Raw genomic sequence first — 15,237 nt, 5'->3', positions numbered from 1 at the left:
CGTGTTCTATAAAGTTTCCTTTGTAACTGAAACTAACCGTAACCGTTCTTAAAAAGTATTTTCTGAAAGAGTCGGTAATTTAACTTTGCACGGACGCTGTTAGCTTGCGACACAACCAGGTGGACCGACAAAACCTTTGCAAGTCACGCTTTTAAGCTACTCTTTGTAATAAAATCGTTTTAACTCGTCGAATTCTGTCATTATTTGACCAGGGTAAAGTTAGCAAATAATCGCGACAATGAAAATTGACAGTGCAGAGATAACCAGTGTCTGTATAGCGGGGTTAACAATGTATAAGAGTTTGTCATTGGGGACACGGAGAAGTGTCCGTTGTCCGTATTAACGGGTGTCCGTATTAAGCGGGTTAATTTAAGAGAAAATGTATGAGGTTTTCGTCGGGACCAACGAAACTGTCCGTAATACCAGGGTGTCCGTAAAGCGGGGTTCCACTGTATTAGAAAAATGCATTTATGTTTATTTTGTTGACTATTTCCATCTGGACAAATTTTTTCGGCAGTGTGTTTAAAATGTCCAATTTGGACTAAATTTGTCATGTCACGACAAACCATCCGCACTTGTAGAGTGTTGGTGATAATAGAAAATTTATCTAAATAAAAACCGTGTTTTCAGTACGGATTTACATTTTATAAACAATGTTAGGAATCGTCTTATGACACAATAACAAACAAGGATCGAAACCCACCAGTGACAAAGTGGTGTTTGTTTGTTGTTCAGACGTGAACTGACCTGGATTTGTAAAAGGTTCATTTATAATTTGTGTGTTCTGCAAACTACAATAATGAGACTGCATTACTATATAACAACAGAATATTATTTAGCAGAGATCCTTGATTGCACTGCTAACTGTACGGCTTCGGCTCTTCATAAACGTGATCATGTCATGGAAAACATGTTCCATCTGAATGCCAAGCGTTGCATGCATGGTTTGTAGTGAAATTGGTTTAAGACAACGTTTTGCATGAGAGATCACGCAAGTTTTAACTGGCTAAATAAATTTTATGCCGTCGTCTTCAACACACTAAACAAACAAGGATCAAAATCCACCAATCAATTAGCCTGCTAGCATGACCTTCTGAACTTTGTCACTGGTGGGTTTCGATCTTTGTTTGTTTATCATGCCATAAGATGATTCTTAACATTGTTTATAAAATGTAAATCCGCACTGGGAACGTTTTTTATTTAGATAATTTTTTTATTATCAACAACATTCTACAAGTGCGGATGGTTCGTCACGATGTGACAAAATATTATTAATGTAATCCTAATTGGACATTTTTAACGCACTGCCACCGAAAAAATTGTCGCGGTGGAAATAGTCTGGTCAATCATGCAGCCATTAGTAGTTACATAAGCCGGGAGTCGGGCCTTGGCCTAGGCCACATGGCCTACCCCATGTTTTGTACCTACCCGTGTTAAAAGCAGTATATGGGCCACTAGGGCATTAAGTTCATACTTTGTGCGCCACCGATGTGTGGAATGGGACTAAATTTTTGCCTTGCTGCCCCACACTTTTGTTGACAAATTCCAGACATTACTGTGGCTCACGTGCTGCACCTCCTTGCCGACACTATTGTTTATGCCCGTTTGTTTGAACTGCCTTGAAAAATAATCTTGGTTAAATTCATCTTTTTTCCACACCAAAACATAAAATTAGCGCCAAAACTTGACACGACCACTTAAAGAAAAAGACAAGCACTTGGTTTAACTGAGCTTTTATTGAGTTTCTCTTCAACCCACCGTTTATTCGACTCTTTGCTTAACAACCATCGTGATGTAACAGCAAGCTACTAATTATATGCAACAAGGCGATGGTTGGAATTCACAGACAAAAGTAGGCAGGGAAGTAGAAGAAAGTGGGCAGGGCAGCGACATCAAAATTTGGGCCTATTCCACAGTTTAGTGGTGTGCGTAGTAGATATTATACCTATTGACAGGTATTTGACCTGTCGTTTTTTTACTTAGTAGTAGAAACTAACTGTTATAATATTATGCTCTTTTTTCAACCATTTTTTTTAATTCCCAAGTTGATTACTCAAAAGTGCTTCAACTGTAAATTCTATTGATGGATTGACTGATTGATTGATTCTGAGATCATAAATTTGTTAACAGAATCAATCAATCAGTCAAAAAGGAATTCTTGAGATCTTATTCAAGAAAGGTGTCATTGTATAATGGTTGATAACTACAGTGTAAATAGATAGATACAGTGTTTGTTAGATTTAAATGTGCTCAAAATATTAAGAGATATGTCCACTAACAGACGTTTGACTCAGTGTAGTAACATATGAAGGGTCATTTCCATCAAAATCCTGTTTTAATTCTGTTATGTAGAACCAGCATATCTTATAACAATATTAAAAATAAGTTAAACTATGAATTTAAATTAAGTTTTAAAATTGCTATATTGCAACTTAAGGTATCAGTGTACCCCAAATGACCATCATGCGTTGGAGCTGACTTACCGTCTGGTAATTAATGCAAACCCCAGCAAAGTATATATTTTCTGAAAGCTTAGGAATTGTAGATTACGGAGATATATTTATTTTTAGTAAAAATATTCCGGATAAATTTGAGTGGGAAAAGTGGGGAATATTGATTTTACTTGTCTGGTTTGATTTTGACACGTAGTTAAACTTTCAGAGTGTAAGCAACAACTAGGTATTCTCTGCGTTAAAACAGCCATAACTTTTGAAAGAGGAAAAAAGTTAAAATTTGCCGACACAGTTTTGTTGCTCAATTATCGTGCAACATTCTTGCCAAATTTGTTGAAACCCCATTGAAAACGAACTTAAAATGTGCACCTCTCTCTTCGAAAATTTGTTTACAAGATACAAAAGAAAATGTATTTTGGGGCGTACTTCTGCTTTAATGAGATTAATTACACAAGACGTGTGAAAATGATCACGCGTTGAGCGATAGAATGAATGTCAAAATGTTACTCCTGGTCAGAAACAGTCTGTTGCATAATTTTATTTCTACCGCTCGCTTTATAACAATTTTCGTCCCAGTGTAACAGTTTTAGAAATGTTAAATCTAAAACAACAAGCACATGGAGTCGCAAGCATCCTTAAGGTCCTAAAGTACGCCGAGGAACTGGTCATGATGCCGGGTTGTGGCGTTACCGCTTCAAGTGGCGAAAAATAATTCGCTGACTCGCTATCTACTAGTGCAACAGCCAAATCTTTAGTCTTTTCCCGTTGTTGCAGCATTCTGTTTGAACATGAGAAAGGAATGGGAAAATGTTTCTTCTTTCACGTCTGACAAACTATGCATTTTGCCAGCGAAAAACAGCCAAAGCACCTGTCGAAAACCAAGAACTGTGATAATCACGCAACGGTAGATCACCGCGCTTCTTTAGACAACCTGTTGACAGCTATCAATATCAAATAATTAATGGCAAGAAAAGTTTTTCGTTCATAACTTTGTCTAGAGTCAATCTTTTTCCATGCTCTTTTTTTTTAATGAAAGGTCTTAATGAGATCTACCCGTAAATACCAAAATATATTTTTCTTTAAAATGGTCAATTTTGGGGTAAACTGATACCTTAATGTAGACTAGTATGTTCTAACTTTATTTCTACAAAAATTTCAAAAAACAGCATGTTTACTTACTGAGATATACTTTGATGCCCTGTCTTTCTATAGTACAACAGGAAATGTCATCTCAATTTTATCATCAAGACCACAAACTATAGTTTGCCCTGGCTTCACTGACGAGACCCCCTCTGGGGTCCCTGTCAAGATTAAATCCCCTTCCTCAAGCGTCATACTCTGACTAATATAACTTATAAGATAAGGAATCTTGAAGATCAGATCGCGAGTATTTCCATCTTGTTTCAATTTGCCGTCAACCTTCAGCCAAAGACAAACATTGTTAGGATCTGGAATCTCAGCCTTTGGGATAAATTTGCTGATGGGCAGTGCAGTGTCAAAACCTTTAGCAAAAGTCCATGGGTAGCCGAGTTGCTTGGCTTTACTTTGAATATCTCTAGCAGTCATGTCAAGTGCAAGAGCATATCCACCAACATGATCCATTGCATTCGATTCAGCAATGGACACTCCTGTTTTACCAATCACGACACCAAGTTCCACTTCATGATGAAGCTGGTCACAGCCACAAGGAAGCTAGAGAAAGGAGAATAACATGTTCTTAACAATAATTAATTACTTATACAATCAGGCTTGAGTAAGACAGGTAAATTAATTAAATATATTAGGTGTAATCTCTGCATTTATTAAAATTTTTATTTCACAAGGTAAAGTGCTACCGACTGTAATTTTCGAGAAAAAAATTTCAAAACTGCTCATTCGCATTTCTTCATATTCAGTCAAAAGAAACCCTTTGGTGAACTATTTACAAAAATGACATTTAAAATTTTCGAAGGGTTTTTATATTTGAGAAAATAGGCAAAAGGTGAAAAGCCGTTTTCGCGTCCCTGTCGCCATAAAATTTTGTCGAATTTTTGTGGGTATTCAAAACACTCGTACGGAAAGAAGGTTGAACGTATGAAATTTATCTTTGGCAGGTATGTAGGGCATCCAATATACTACACAGAAACCTAAACGATGCAATTAAACAGATCTTTTTGAAAGCCCGAAAATTGGTATTTTGAGCACTTTGGTAAACACTTGAAACAAGGGTAACTTTGGTGGCAAAAATCATGTCCTGGTACATCGAAATTTGGAATAAAAAATAGATCGGCGTCAAGTACTATTATGGTACTGTAACATATAAAAAATCCAGCCTGGGCAATTGAAAAACCACCCGTTGAGAGAAGTAAACGCATAGTGAATATTTCATGTATTGACTACAAAAATTTCTTTCTTTTTTTTTTTTTTTTTTTTTTTTTTAATAGTTTATTGCAAACAAAAAAAGAAAAAAAAAAACAGCTACATACATGTACAATGTGTCTGAGCTTTAAAAACAATACGGTACTTATTTACAGTGCTTGCTTATGTTAATTCTTTATCAGCTAAAATTCCTGTCCTTTCAAACATTACATTATTAACAGATGCAAAAGCTATACATTTAAGGAGAATAAGTAGACAAAACAGAAAAAGCGAGGTAAACAAAAAAACTTCGTGACGAGTACAAAGACTAATTACGGACAAAAGGAAGCAGAAAGATAATAATAAAATAAAATAAATAGATAAAATAAAGTGCCTTACAAAATTTCACCTAAAAAAAAGCCTTAGAGACTTTGAGCTGCTTTTTTCGATAGATATTTTATCTTTTAGAAGGGCTGGAAAGGTTTCGAAGTGGTAGTGTTGTTCATCTCTCGAGGCAGTGTAGATATAATATTTAGCAATGAGTACACAGAGGTTTAAGCCAAGTCGTAAAGGAAAGTTAGTTGTAAAACCATAGATAATGTTTTTCTCGTGTAGCTCAATGGAATCGTCATTTTTGACGTTCCACCACGTAGCAAACGTATTCCAGAAAGTCTGTACATTCGGACAAGAGACAAAAAGATGTCTCAGGGTTTGCGTTTGCGTGCATAGGTGGCATTTATCATGGTCCTTGATTTTATCTCTGTAAAGGGTTGAATTGGTTGGTAAAATATGGTGAATAATTTTGAATTGGAAGATAGCAAGTCGAGTGTCTTTTGTTACTTTAAAAGGAATATCGTAGATAGCGCGTATTTCGATCTGATTTATTCAATGTGTTTTAGTTTTGCTCACTTTGGCTACAGTTTATGCTCGAAAAAATCTACCTATCTTATGTATTATTTACTGTTTTGTATTCATATAAAAATTAATTTTAGAGGATGGGATAATTGATCTGACCGCAAAAATACAAAGGTCAAGTTTCGTGTCATATTTACAGACTTTGCCGCTCACACTGTGTAACTCGCACTGTGAAAGAAATAAAACAATTCAAAGCGAAATGTCTTCACAAAGTAGTCTCGAAGCGTGTCATATTTTATCCTGGTGGTTCTGTTTCATTAAATTACTAACTATTTAACACTGGTAAAAGTTACTTTTAGTTTCGGCTGTATCGATTCTGTAAAATGGTGAGAGGAACTGAGAGTAAATTGTATTTAGGAAGACACTATCAAATGCACCTGTCTCTTTTCTTCGAGAACGAAGGACAGTAAGCTTTAAAGCTAACCTAGGGGTTTAAGATATAGAGGATATTACATGGTTGCGCGGAGATATGAAATTTATCTTCGAGTGTTCAAATCTATATCTCACGAGTGAGCGCAGCTCACTCGTGAGATATCAGTTTTGAACACGAGAAGATAAATTTCATATCTCCAAGCAACCATGTAATATTCTGTTTATTATATAGACCAACTAATTACGATGTTTTTGGCGATTTTCCGAAGATTTTCAAAATGTTGTCTGAAGGTCGTACGAATGTTTCCCAATATTTTCCGAAAATTTCCGAAGATTTACGAAGCTAACCGAAGATTGCCGAGGAAGATCCAAAGATGTTTCGACTTAATATCGATTAACTTTGGCTCATTGAGCTATGAAACGTGGCAAACTGTGAGATGATTGGTCAAAAATGATATCCACACATGTGTGGATACCATTGATATCCACGCATGTGTGGATACCATTTTTCTCGATTTGCTACCACTCGCTAAAGCACTGCATTCTATATAATAAAAGTCTGTAATCCACATTTCTCAACTCGTACACAAGCTAGATCGAAGGGCGCTGGCACTTGAATCCCGATACCCACGATAATTCGAGCCCTTTCGATTCCCCTTAAAGGGATTCAGCTGTATTTTATTAATTTAAGATACCTTGATTTTTCCTCCTTGCTGAAGGTAACTAGATGGCGGTTTAAAGAAGATCAATGGACTTTTCGGGACAGGATTTCCAAGCTCTGCAGCGTGATCTCTGACAAATAATTAAATAATAAATCAACACTTCACTTCCCTGCGCCTTGGAATTCTTTGTTTTAAAATTCTAAATATGTGCTTCCATACCTGTAATTTCTTCCAACTGCAACTATTTTCCGCCCAAACTCCACAAATCTTCGGAGTTCGCGCGAAGGAGCAGCCATGGCCGCCATTTTGTTTTCGAGAGATTTGATTGACCAATCAGAATTCGTCTTAGATTGCAGACCGGTCGGATTCGGGGGGGGGGGGGGGGGCCGCAGAGGAGAAATTTTTAGTAGGAATGAAAGAAAATTCTGAAAAAAATGACGAGAATATTAAAAGAAAAAATTGCATAGAGAAACAATAAATAAATTTAATTCCTGGTAAAATTTAAAATTATACAGACCCAACCAGGAGAATATGAATATTCTCTTGACGAAACTGCCGAACAGATTCTTCAAAGGTTTTGCTTGGTTATAGGTGCCACACAGGTGTTCATATACGTTCCGCTGGTTATGTATTGGTTTTTGACATGAAGTTGAGTTTTATCAATCTCTCTCTAGTGGTCCAGAAAGCCATATGCAAGTCATGGGTCCATAGTTTTTGATCTGGAATATTAATTTTATTGAGAGAGAACAGTTTTTGGCATATTCTGCATATTAAAGCTAGAAAACTTAACTTGGTACATAGACTTCCTTACCACTTAGTACATTAAGCAAATGTTTAAGATTCAAATTCTTATCAAATAAAATGCAAAATTAATGGGGAACTGTCTGACAAGGCTGTATTTTTACCCCAGGGGGGGGGGGTACTCCGGGATCAAAGTGACGGGGATGATCGAAAGGAGGCAAAAATCCCTAAGTCCCCCGACATTACCCAAAAAAATCCCTGGACCAAAAAAAAAGCCCAAAAAAATCCCTAGTCAAATTACCCCTAAATTGCTAAGGCCGCGCCAAGGCACTTTCCAAGTTTGATTTTAAAACCCAAAAAATCCCCTATTTAAATCAAGTCCCCCCAAAAAATACCTGCCAAATTCTCCTACCCAAAAAAATCCCGGAATCGAAAATTTCGATCTCAAAAAAATCCTTCGCACATCCCCGTCACTTGGATCCCGGAGTACCCCCCCTGGGATTTTTACTGAATTTAGCCTTCAATATACTGCAGTGACTTTTTGGCACATAATTTTAGTCCTGAAACAACCATAATTGCAAAAAAGGAAATGCTGTTCAATTCTTGCTCTGGTTCCAGCAACACATCCTTACCTTGTTTTTCTGTTTTGTTTTTGCCTGTAACATATTATACAAGCAAATAAGATACAAGACTATAATTATGGAGCTGGATTATTTTTCTGCCTGATTTATTCAAATAAGAGACATTCAAGGGGAATGCACAGCTCTCTATCAGATTTCAAACTGTTCAGTGATGGCTTGAATTGCCTGACTCCAATGTGATAATTTACTTTATTGTTTTCAGTTTCTATATAAATTATAACTTGAGATAGGCTCATATTTTGTTGTTAAATTATATTTAAGTCACAATGTTTGGAGACTTGGGACACTCTGAGAAACCATGAAGTAATAAGAAATAAAACACTGAGAGACAAAAGCATTTTCCAAACATTTTATTCTTGATAATTCTAAGTAACCGTTTGCCAAGATGCAAAGTTGAAAGTTCCAGAGAGAGTGGGGGGGGGGGGGTAGGTTTTTTTTACCAAAATAGCAGCCCTCAACCACCCCTCCCCAAGATCCTCATACTTGAAAAACTCTTAATCTAACTGTCTTGTCCAGCAACAGCTAACGAGCTGAAATGAAACTAAAGAAAAAGGAAAGTAAAACTTTGTAAAGGGAGACATCTGTCCCCACCATTCCCCACCCCATTATGCTGATGTCCCCGTGAATCTTAAAACAAGTATCAGTTTAGGGGGTACCTACAAGACAGGGAATGTCATCTCCATTTTATCACCCAGACCACAAACTATTGTCTGGCCTTTTTGAACTGCGCAGTTCCCCTCAGGAGTTCCTGTTAAGATCAAATCACCTTCCTCTAGCGTCATGTACTGACTAACAAAACTTATTAAATGAGGAATCTTGTAAATCATATCCTGCGTGTTTCCATCTTGCTTCATTTCACCATCAATTTTGGACCATAGACGCACATTGTTAGGGTCTGAAATCTCTGATTTGGGTATGAAATCACCGACAGGTGTTGCTGTGTCAAAACCTTTGGCAAGTGCCCAGGGATAAGGCAGTTTCTTTTCTTTATCCTGAAAATAAATAGCCGTAGCCCTAGTTAGCAGAAACTAACTAAAATTATACATCCAAAAAATTAAAATAGGTAAATTTTGTTTCTTCATTGCTACCTTTAAAACTGTAAACAGGAATGCTGGATTCCTTTTTGTAACAAAAATGAAATGCATGCCAGTGGATAACTGTAATCTGTAATGCTACAGCCTATTTATGCTCCATGCTGGCTTGTTAAACCACTAGGCTTCAAAAGGGTTTACTTTACTAAAGCACTTCACCTGTAAGTGCTTGTGTGTTTTCACATTTATTTTAGCCAACTTTGGGGTAAGTTTTTAGATATTTTACACATTTGTGGCTTAATTGGCAGAGCTTTATTTTTTACTCCATTTTTTTATCCAGAAGAGATTCCTTAACACAAAATTGGATTCATTTACTTGCATTTTCATTTTTTTAGACTGGTATCTCTACACTTACTTTTTCAAGGATAAGATCAAGATCAGTCATGTCTAAAGCCAAAGTGTATCCACCAACATAATCCATGGCCTGCGACTCTGAAATGGACATCCCTGTTTTACCAATCACAACACCAAGTTCTACTTCATGATAAATCTGTTCACGGCCTACAGGAATCTGTTGATAAAATGTTTTGAAGTAATGTCATCATATTACGCAGCTTCCAAACATAACAGCAAAAATGTGTATATTAATTAATCGCAATTGATATCCAAAAGTCTGGGTTAAAGCCTGCTGAGGTCCTTGTGTTGAGTTCTTTGACAAGGCACTTTGATCATACAGTACCTTTCACCCGGGGGGGGGGGGGACCAGATTGGTCTCCTTTAGGGGTTTAATTCAAATTTTCCGATGAGCATCCCAGCCTGTCTGATGTGGGACTCCCCCCCTGGGACCTCTCACTACTCAGGTGTATCTGATGGATTCTGAATTTCTGATACATGGAAATTGTTAAGGGCAACTCCAAAAAATAAGTTGGGGGCAGTGCCGTAGCAAAGGTAAAATAAGTGGGGGGGGGGGGGTACGCGAGCGCTGGAGGTGCGAGCCGCTAGGGGGCACGGGCCCCCCAGCCCCTCCCCTTGCTACGGCACTGGGGGGGGGGGGGGAGGAATAGCAAGCTTTTGTAATGGTCATGCACAGTCTGAATACCATGGTTACCACCTATGAAAACCACAAAATACTCTCACTTTTAGTTTTTATTTGGGCCAGACAACAATTTTCACTGACTGTTGCAAAGAACAATCTAAACTGACCGTGCAGTGGGCAATAATTTTTGCCGTATTTGCATATCTTTCTATTAATAGCGGAGTTAAGCGCAAACTCATCTATAAAGTTACCAAGTTACCTTTATTTTTCCTCCTGGGCTAAGATATGTTGATGAAGGCTTGAGGAAAATCAAAGGGTCTTGAGCTGGAGGGGGCTGTTGGGGCGATCCATGGGGCCTAAATTAGCCAAGAAAAGGAACACTGTGATACAAAAGAAATTTACATGAAACAATGTTTACAACAAGCACTGTCTGATCTGCAAAGCACCTAGACAAACCTAACCTAAAGTTTCTACCCACTCCGATTATTTTTCGTCCAAATTCCATAAACCTTTTCAGATCTCGCCCCTGAGAAGCCGCCATCTTGCGTGTTCGATGGAAATTTATTTCAGAGCGGAGACTGGGCACAGCCCGTCATCGTCGGGGGTCGGGTTGGGGTCGGGTGGTTTAGGTAGTGACGGTTGGGGAGGGGGGTATAAGGGGAATAAGGGTATCCCACTGTATTTTCCGAAAATATCACCAGCCGGTCGGGAACCGGACCGGAAAGAGCGTCCAAAAACTGTACACCGTGAGACAAAATTATATTCACATTGTTTGACGCTTGTGGTAGGTTCGTTTAAAACACTGTTGACTTCCTTGTCACGACGGAGAAATAAAATTATTATTCTCCTTGTCTACCGGAAATCATAAAATAAAATTTGTTCATTATCTTACCGGTATTGTGGTAAGCGCATGTTATGGGCGACCTTTACAAAATATTTTAATTTGCTAATTTTCGCTTCCCGTTTCGTAAGGTTTGGGTGAAAAGTGGACTGTTAGCGGTCTACACTGAGAAAGAAATAGTCGTTATCATTTGCTTAGTGTATTAAAATCATGTCTTTTTCATGGTTTTTGGTCTTTAATTCAGGGTGATTTATTCCGGGGGGGATACTTGGCCCATGTTTGGGTATAGGGGTGTTTTACTCTCGTCCTGTTTTTAGGACAAAAATAATACCCGTGTAGAACAACGCCCAACATCCACATTCTCTATTTATTTTTTTCGAGGAGAGCGGGAAAAAAAGAACTTTAAGAATGTTTTTAGAGTTTAAAACTACTAAACTACCTTTTCATCTGTGATTGTGTCAACTCGCAAAACCGTGTGCAAAGCAAATTTTTTGCTAAATCTGCTGTCGTGCGTTTGAGTGGTAATACACAATGTTGACAAACTGTAGATCACTGTAAGAAAATGCTGTCGGCATCACACACATTGGGGATGAAAAGTGCGTAAAACGGAGCTAACTTGTGACTCTGCATAACTGAGCTATTGTGCACGTTGTGAGTGGTTGAGCTTGAGCTTGTCATCTATCAGACAGACAGATGACGTCACTGCGTTGTGTGACTCCCGCGCGGGATTGCGCGGGATCAGAAAAGTTTTTCAAAACTCGGGCCCACAGTAAGAAAATGTATGGGAAACATACCGCCAAATATCGTTAGTACTGATTCTAAAGAAAATATTCAGACGATTTTTTGAAGGCGGTGTTTGTCGATTTTCACCGGTAGAGCCCTTGCTTTGTCTTCTTTATGACCGTTATTGCATAAACAAAACAAATAGATTCTATTTGCTGTGGATCTGTTCAGTTTTAAATCACAGAAGTCGTCAAAATATGGTTTTAAAGAATAAAGAACAATATGTTTTGACTCGCCAATTTTGTTTTTTTTTTTTCATGTACCAATGAAAAAATAGCGTATTTGAATAAACTTGTCGGACAGGGGATTGACCAATGAACGTCTTTGTTATAATTTATGTCAGCATTTTTCCCGCGCTTACAACGCGTGTGACAAGCGAAGTGTCTACGATGGCCGAAACATTGATAGAGGAGGCCGAATGTTCAAGAGAAAGGATAGAAAGACAAATAATTGTTCACCAGCTTACACCTCCGCTTCCAAAACGTTTAAAGCTTCTGTTGGCATCAACAATTCTTCTAGTAATACTCGTCTTAGGGACGATAGTTTATTTTATATACGCTAAATATGCAAACGAATGACATCGGCGAGAACTACGGACATGGTACAGGTGTCTGTTCACAGGTACACAAGCGCTTTTTAACTCAAGTTATAAGCTTAGTTATCCGATAGTATTCCTTAGTACGTTCTTAACAGAAAAGTACATTTCAGTCAAACATTCGGAATATTAAAATATACGTTAGCTTAACTTATAACTGTAGAGAAAGGAAAATGCTTATTAACGCTTCGATTTTATTATCCAGTGGCGATAAGCTTGTATTTTGTGAATTTTTGTGTAAAATATCTTGAAGATCTCAAACATAGCGTCCTAGAAATTTTTCCTGTACGTTTTTAGTACTTTTATTCTGTATTGCTGAAAAGCAGGAAAAAGTACAAATTTTGTAAGAAAGTTAATTTAGAATTTTTAGTATAAGTAATCAATATCCGTTTCTTCAAAAAATGCATAAATTGACAAGCACTTCAAAATAAAAAGCGATAATTTTGGCAAGTTTTCAAACCTTCTCATTAAATATTCACAATCTAGAGCAGGTTGTTTCGGAATATTTTAATGCCGTGTGTTAGCAGATTAAATTTTCCTCTGAATAACAGATGTCACTAATTTATCTTTCTTTTTTTTCAGCAAGGGAAATCGTAATCTGTCGCTTTTGTTTTTCTTTTCAGTTTTCTAGTCAAGTAGTACGAAGCGACACGGATTTTCTCCGCGACCAGATGTTTGGCGAGGTCCAAGATTCGTGGTAATATTCTAATAGACACTAAATGTTGTGGACTTTAATGAACCATTCAAAATAAAAATGCTCATTGAACGTTATTCTGTTTTAAAGAAGATAAAAGAATATTTTGTCGAGTTTTTTTGTAACCATGTTAATATTCGTACTAATGTAACAGGCCAAATTATATTTTACGAGATTTTATTTTGACTAGAGTAAGCTTTTATGTCTCCAACAAAACATCTGCCATTAAATTCGTGAAAACGGAAAAAGTTTATTAAAGTAATATTCATGAATATTCTTTAGATCCTTAACACTTTTTCAAAAAAATTCAACTTCATTTTACATGGTCGCTGGTCTTTATACTTCTTGTGCAGATCATGTGTCGACTCATTCAATAAGATTAGGTTTAGTTTTTTAAATTTGGTAAAATCTGAAAGAATGTCTCGATTTCCTCAGTAGCACAACACAAGCCTTCAGTAATACAAGCGGATCACCACCAGCACTGTGGCATGTAAGCACTTTAAATATGTTTCTGTTGGTACGTGTGAAATGAGACAGAGCTCTTAGGAAGATGCTACGGAAGAAAAGCCTGAATGTCAGTCTCCCCCCCCCCCCCCCACCACCACCACCATTGCACACAAGGTTTGCGCTGAGAACAAAGGACGGCTAACATTTGGGTGTAAGCAAGAGGAAATAGCAAGTTTCGAGAGAACTATTTTACATCAAAGTGTAGAAAAGTGCGTTTTTAATTTTTTTAGTTATTTTGATAAAGCAATCATTTTGCTTGTACACAAGCACAGAACCAAATTCTTAATGGTCCATTGCAACAGTGAAGTAGAAGAGAGAATACACATACTGTTTTTGGTGTGGATTTCTGCAATACGTTTGACAATTAATTTATGGCTTGCCAACATCCACTATATAACGAATATCAATCTCAGTGGGGGCCCCCCCCCCGGGTCTCATAACCTTAGAAACACAAAGCATGAAATAAAACACTCCATTAACTTATTCTGAATTTGCATATTATAGAACATCACCATGAACAATGATGAGCAAAGTGAAACGGGTGATAAGAGTGGTAAGTAATGCAAATGACTGCTGTACTCCAACAATTTCCAGCAGTTATACTTTGATGGATTTGTACTGCCACTCTATCAGTATTTTGCTATTACAGAAATGGCAAATCATTGGTAAACAAGCTGTTGACATCTTGTTTTACCAGATAACCATAGCAACAGTCTAACCTGTTGAAATACACTTTATTTTAGTTTTAAATCCTTATTGCTGAAAAAACAGCTTGGTGACCCCATTTTATTATTTATTTATTTATTTATTTTGACCAGCATTTTTAAAAGCAACTTTTTGCTCAGATTAATGTGGGGCTGCCAGGTTTCAGGAATTCACCTGGCTACTACAGGTTTGGCCATTGAAGTTGATATTTTTAAAATAATGGCTTTGCTCCAGGGTGACCATATTAACATGATCTCTCTGTGAACTTGCAAATTAGGCTTTAATATTATGATACACTTATTTCTCTTGAAATATACCTCTGATCCCAATGTTCTTATGTCTTAATGTTCATTCTACCGTAATGCCAAAGAAAAAACAAAATTAAAGTGTGCATCTTTTTTTCAGGGTGTCCAGACACTTATGAAAACATGATAACTAGGATGGGAGAGATTGAAAAGACCCTGGCATCCATCAAGGACACAGTTACATCAGCAAGTGGTTAGTACAAAGCAGTATAAAAGATGATTAAGTGGTGATAGCATGGTTGGTTCATAATCTTTTTTTTTTTTTTTGGAATTTTTTCTTAACAGTATGTTGCCATCTGCTAAATGTTGACGTAGTCACCATGTTCAGTCCAGAAATGGTGGACACTCTAAATGAAACAGTGGAACAATGTAAAAAGTGTATTAAAACAATGGAGAGTTTAACTCCTGAGGATTGCTGACAGTGACATATTTAGTGTGGCTGGATCACATCTTATGCATGCTTGAGTACATGTTGTATTATTGAGCAATCTAATTTTATACTGAGGGTATTACAAAAGTTGTACAACAGCTGTCTCTAGAGTTATGCACACATGAAATGAATATTTCAGATTTTGTACACCTTTATTCCATTTGTAATAAATACATGTTTTATATACAA

At 37.1% G+C, this 15,237-nt stretch overlaps 3 protein-coding genes across 4 annotated transcripts; 1 reads left to right on the top strand and 2 right to left on the bottom strand.

The window, feature by feature from the left end:
• Positions 1-1,717: 1,717 nt before the first annotated feature.
• Positions 1,718-7,048, bottom strand: LOC144643017 (uncharacterized). Its single transcript, XM_078502131.1, has 3 exons — positions 6,959-7,048; positions 6,773-6,869; positions 1,718-4,145 (listed from the first exon to the last, which is right to left on the bottom strand). Exons 1-3 carry the CDS (start codon positions 7,042-7,044, stop codon positions 3,660-3,662), a joined length of 669 nt encoding a protein of 222 aa, XP_078358257.1. The 5' UTR covers positions 7,045-7,048; the 3' UTR covers positions 1,718-3,659.
• Positions 7,049-8,465: 1,417 nt separating this feature from the next.
• Positions 8,466-10,772, bottom strand: LOC144641784 (oxaloacetate decarboxylase, mitochondrial-like). The gene is made up of 4 exons (XM_078500809.1): positions 10,650-10,772; positions 10,448-10,544; positions 9,568-9,723; positions 8,466-9,113 (listed from the first exon to the last, which is right to left on the bottom strand). The coding sequence occupies exons 1-4, from the start codon at positions 10,727-10,729 to the stop codon at positions 8,778-8,780; spliced, it is 669 nt and encodes a 222-aa protein (XP_078356935.1). The 5' UTR covers positions 10,730-10,772; the 3' UTR covers positions 8,466-8,777.
• A 1,410-nt stretch (positions 10,773-12,182) lies between these two features.
• LOC144643018 (uncharacterized) lies at positions 12,183-15,222 on the top strand. Of its 2 annotated transcripts, none has more exons than XM_078502133.1 (6): positions 12,183-12,433; positions 13,031-13,104; positions 13,540-13,591; positions 14,113-14,161; positions 14,719-14,811; positions 14,904-15,222. In XM_078502133.1, exons 1-6 carry the CDS (start codon positions 12,377-12,379, stop codon positions 15,035-15,037), a joined length of 459 nt encoding a protein of 152 aa, XP_078358259.1. In that variant the 5' UTR covers positions 12,183-12,376; the 3' UTR covers positions 15,038-15,222. The 2 variants fall into 2 exon arrangements, with proteins under 2 accessions (XP_078358259.1, XP_078358258.1); XM_078502132.1 differs by having other exon boundaries at positions 12,188-12,433; positions 13,537-13,591.
• Positions 15,223-15,237: the final 15 nt, after the last annotated feature.

The sequence above is a fragment of the Oculina patagonica genome, chromosome 2 (genome assembly GCF_052425735.1).
Source record: "Oculina patagonica isolate OP01 chromosome 2, crgOcupat, whole genome shotgun sequence".
Taxonomy (NCBI): Eukaryota; Metazoa; Cnidaria; class Anthozoa; order Scleractinia; family Oculinidae; genus Oculina; species Oculina patagonica.
This window is presented reverse-complemented; position numbering and strand designations above follow the sequence as displayed.

Bases quoted from the DNA above. Each gene is read 5' to 3' on its own strand.
- LOC144643017 (XM_078502131.1), bottom strand. From the start codon at position 7,044: ATGGCGGCCATGGCTGCTCCTTCGCGCGAACTCCGAAGATTTGTGGAG. The intron at 6,870-6,958 runs GTATGGAAGCAC...ATTATTTGTCAG, and splicing joins GCAGTTGGAAGAAATTACAG to AGATCACGCTGCAGAGCTTG. The intron at 4,146-6,772 runs GTATCTTAAATT...TCCTTTCTCTAG, and splicing joins AGCAAGGAGGAAAAATCAAG to CTTCCTTGTGGCTGTGACCA.
- LOC144643018 (XM_078502132.1), top strand. From the start codon at position 12,377: ATGCAAACGAATGACATCGGCGAGAACTACGGACATGGTACAGGTGTC. The intron at 13,592-14,112 runs GTAAGCACTTTA...TGCATATTATAG, and splicing joins CACCACCAGCACTGTGGCAT to AACATCACCATGAACAATGA. The intron at 14,162-14,718 runs GTAAGTAATGCA...TCTTTTTTTCAG, and splicing joins TGAAACGGGTGATAAGAGTG to GGTGTCCAGACACTTATGAA.
- LOC144641784 (XM_078500809.1), bottom strand. From the start codon at position 10,729: ATGGCGGCTTCTCAGGGGCGAGATCTGAAAAGGTTTATGGAATTTGGA. The intron at 10,545-10,649 runs GTTAGGTTTGTC...TGGCTAATTTAG, and splicing joins GGAGTGGGTAGAAACTTTAG to GCCCCATGGATCGCCCCAAC. The intron at 9,724-10,447 runs GTAACTTGGTAA...TTTTATCAACAG, and splicing joins GCCCAGGAGGAAAAATAAAG to ATTCCTGTAGGCCGTGAACA.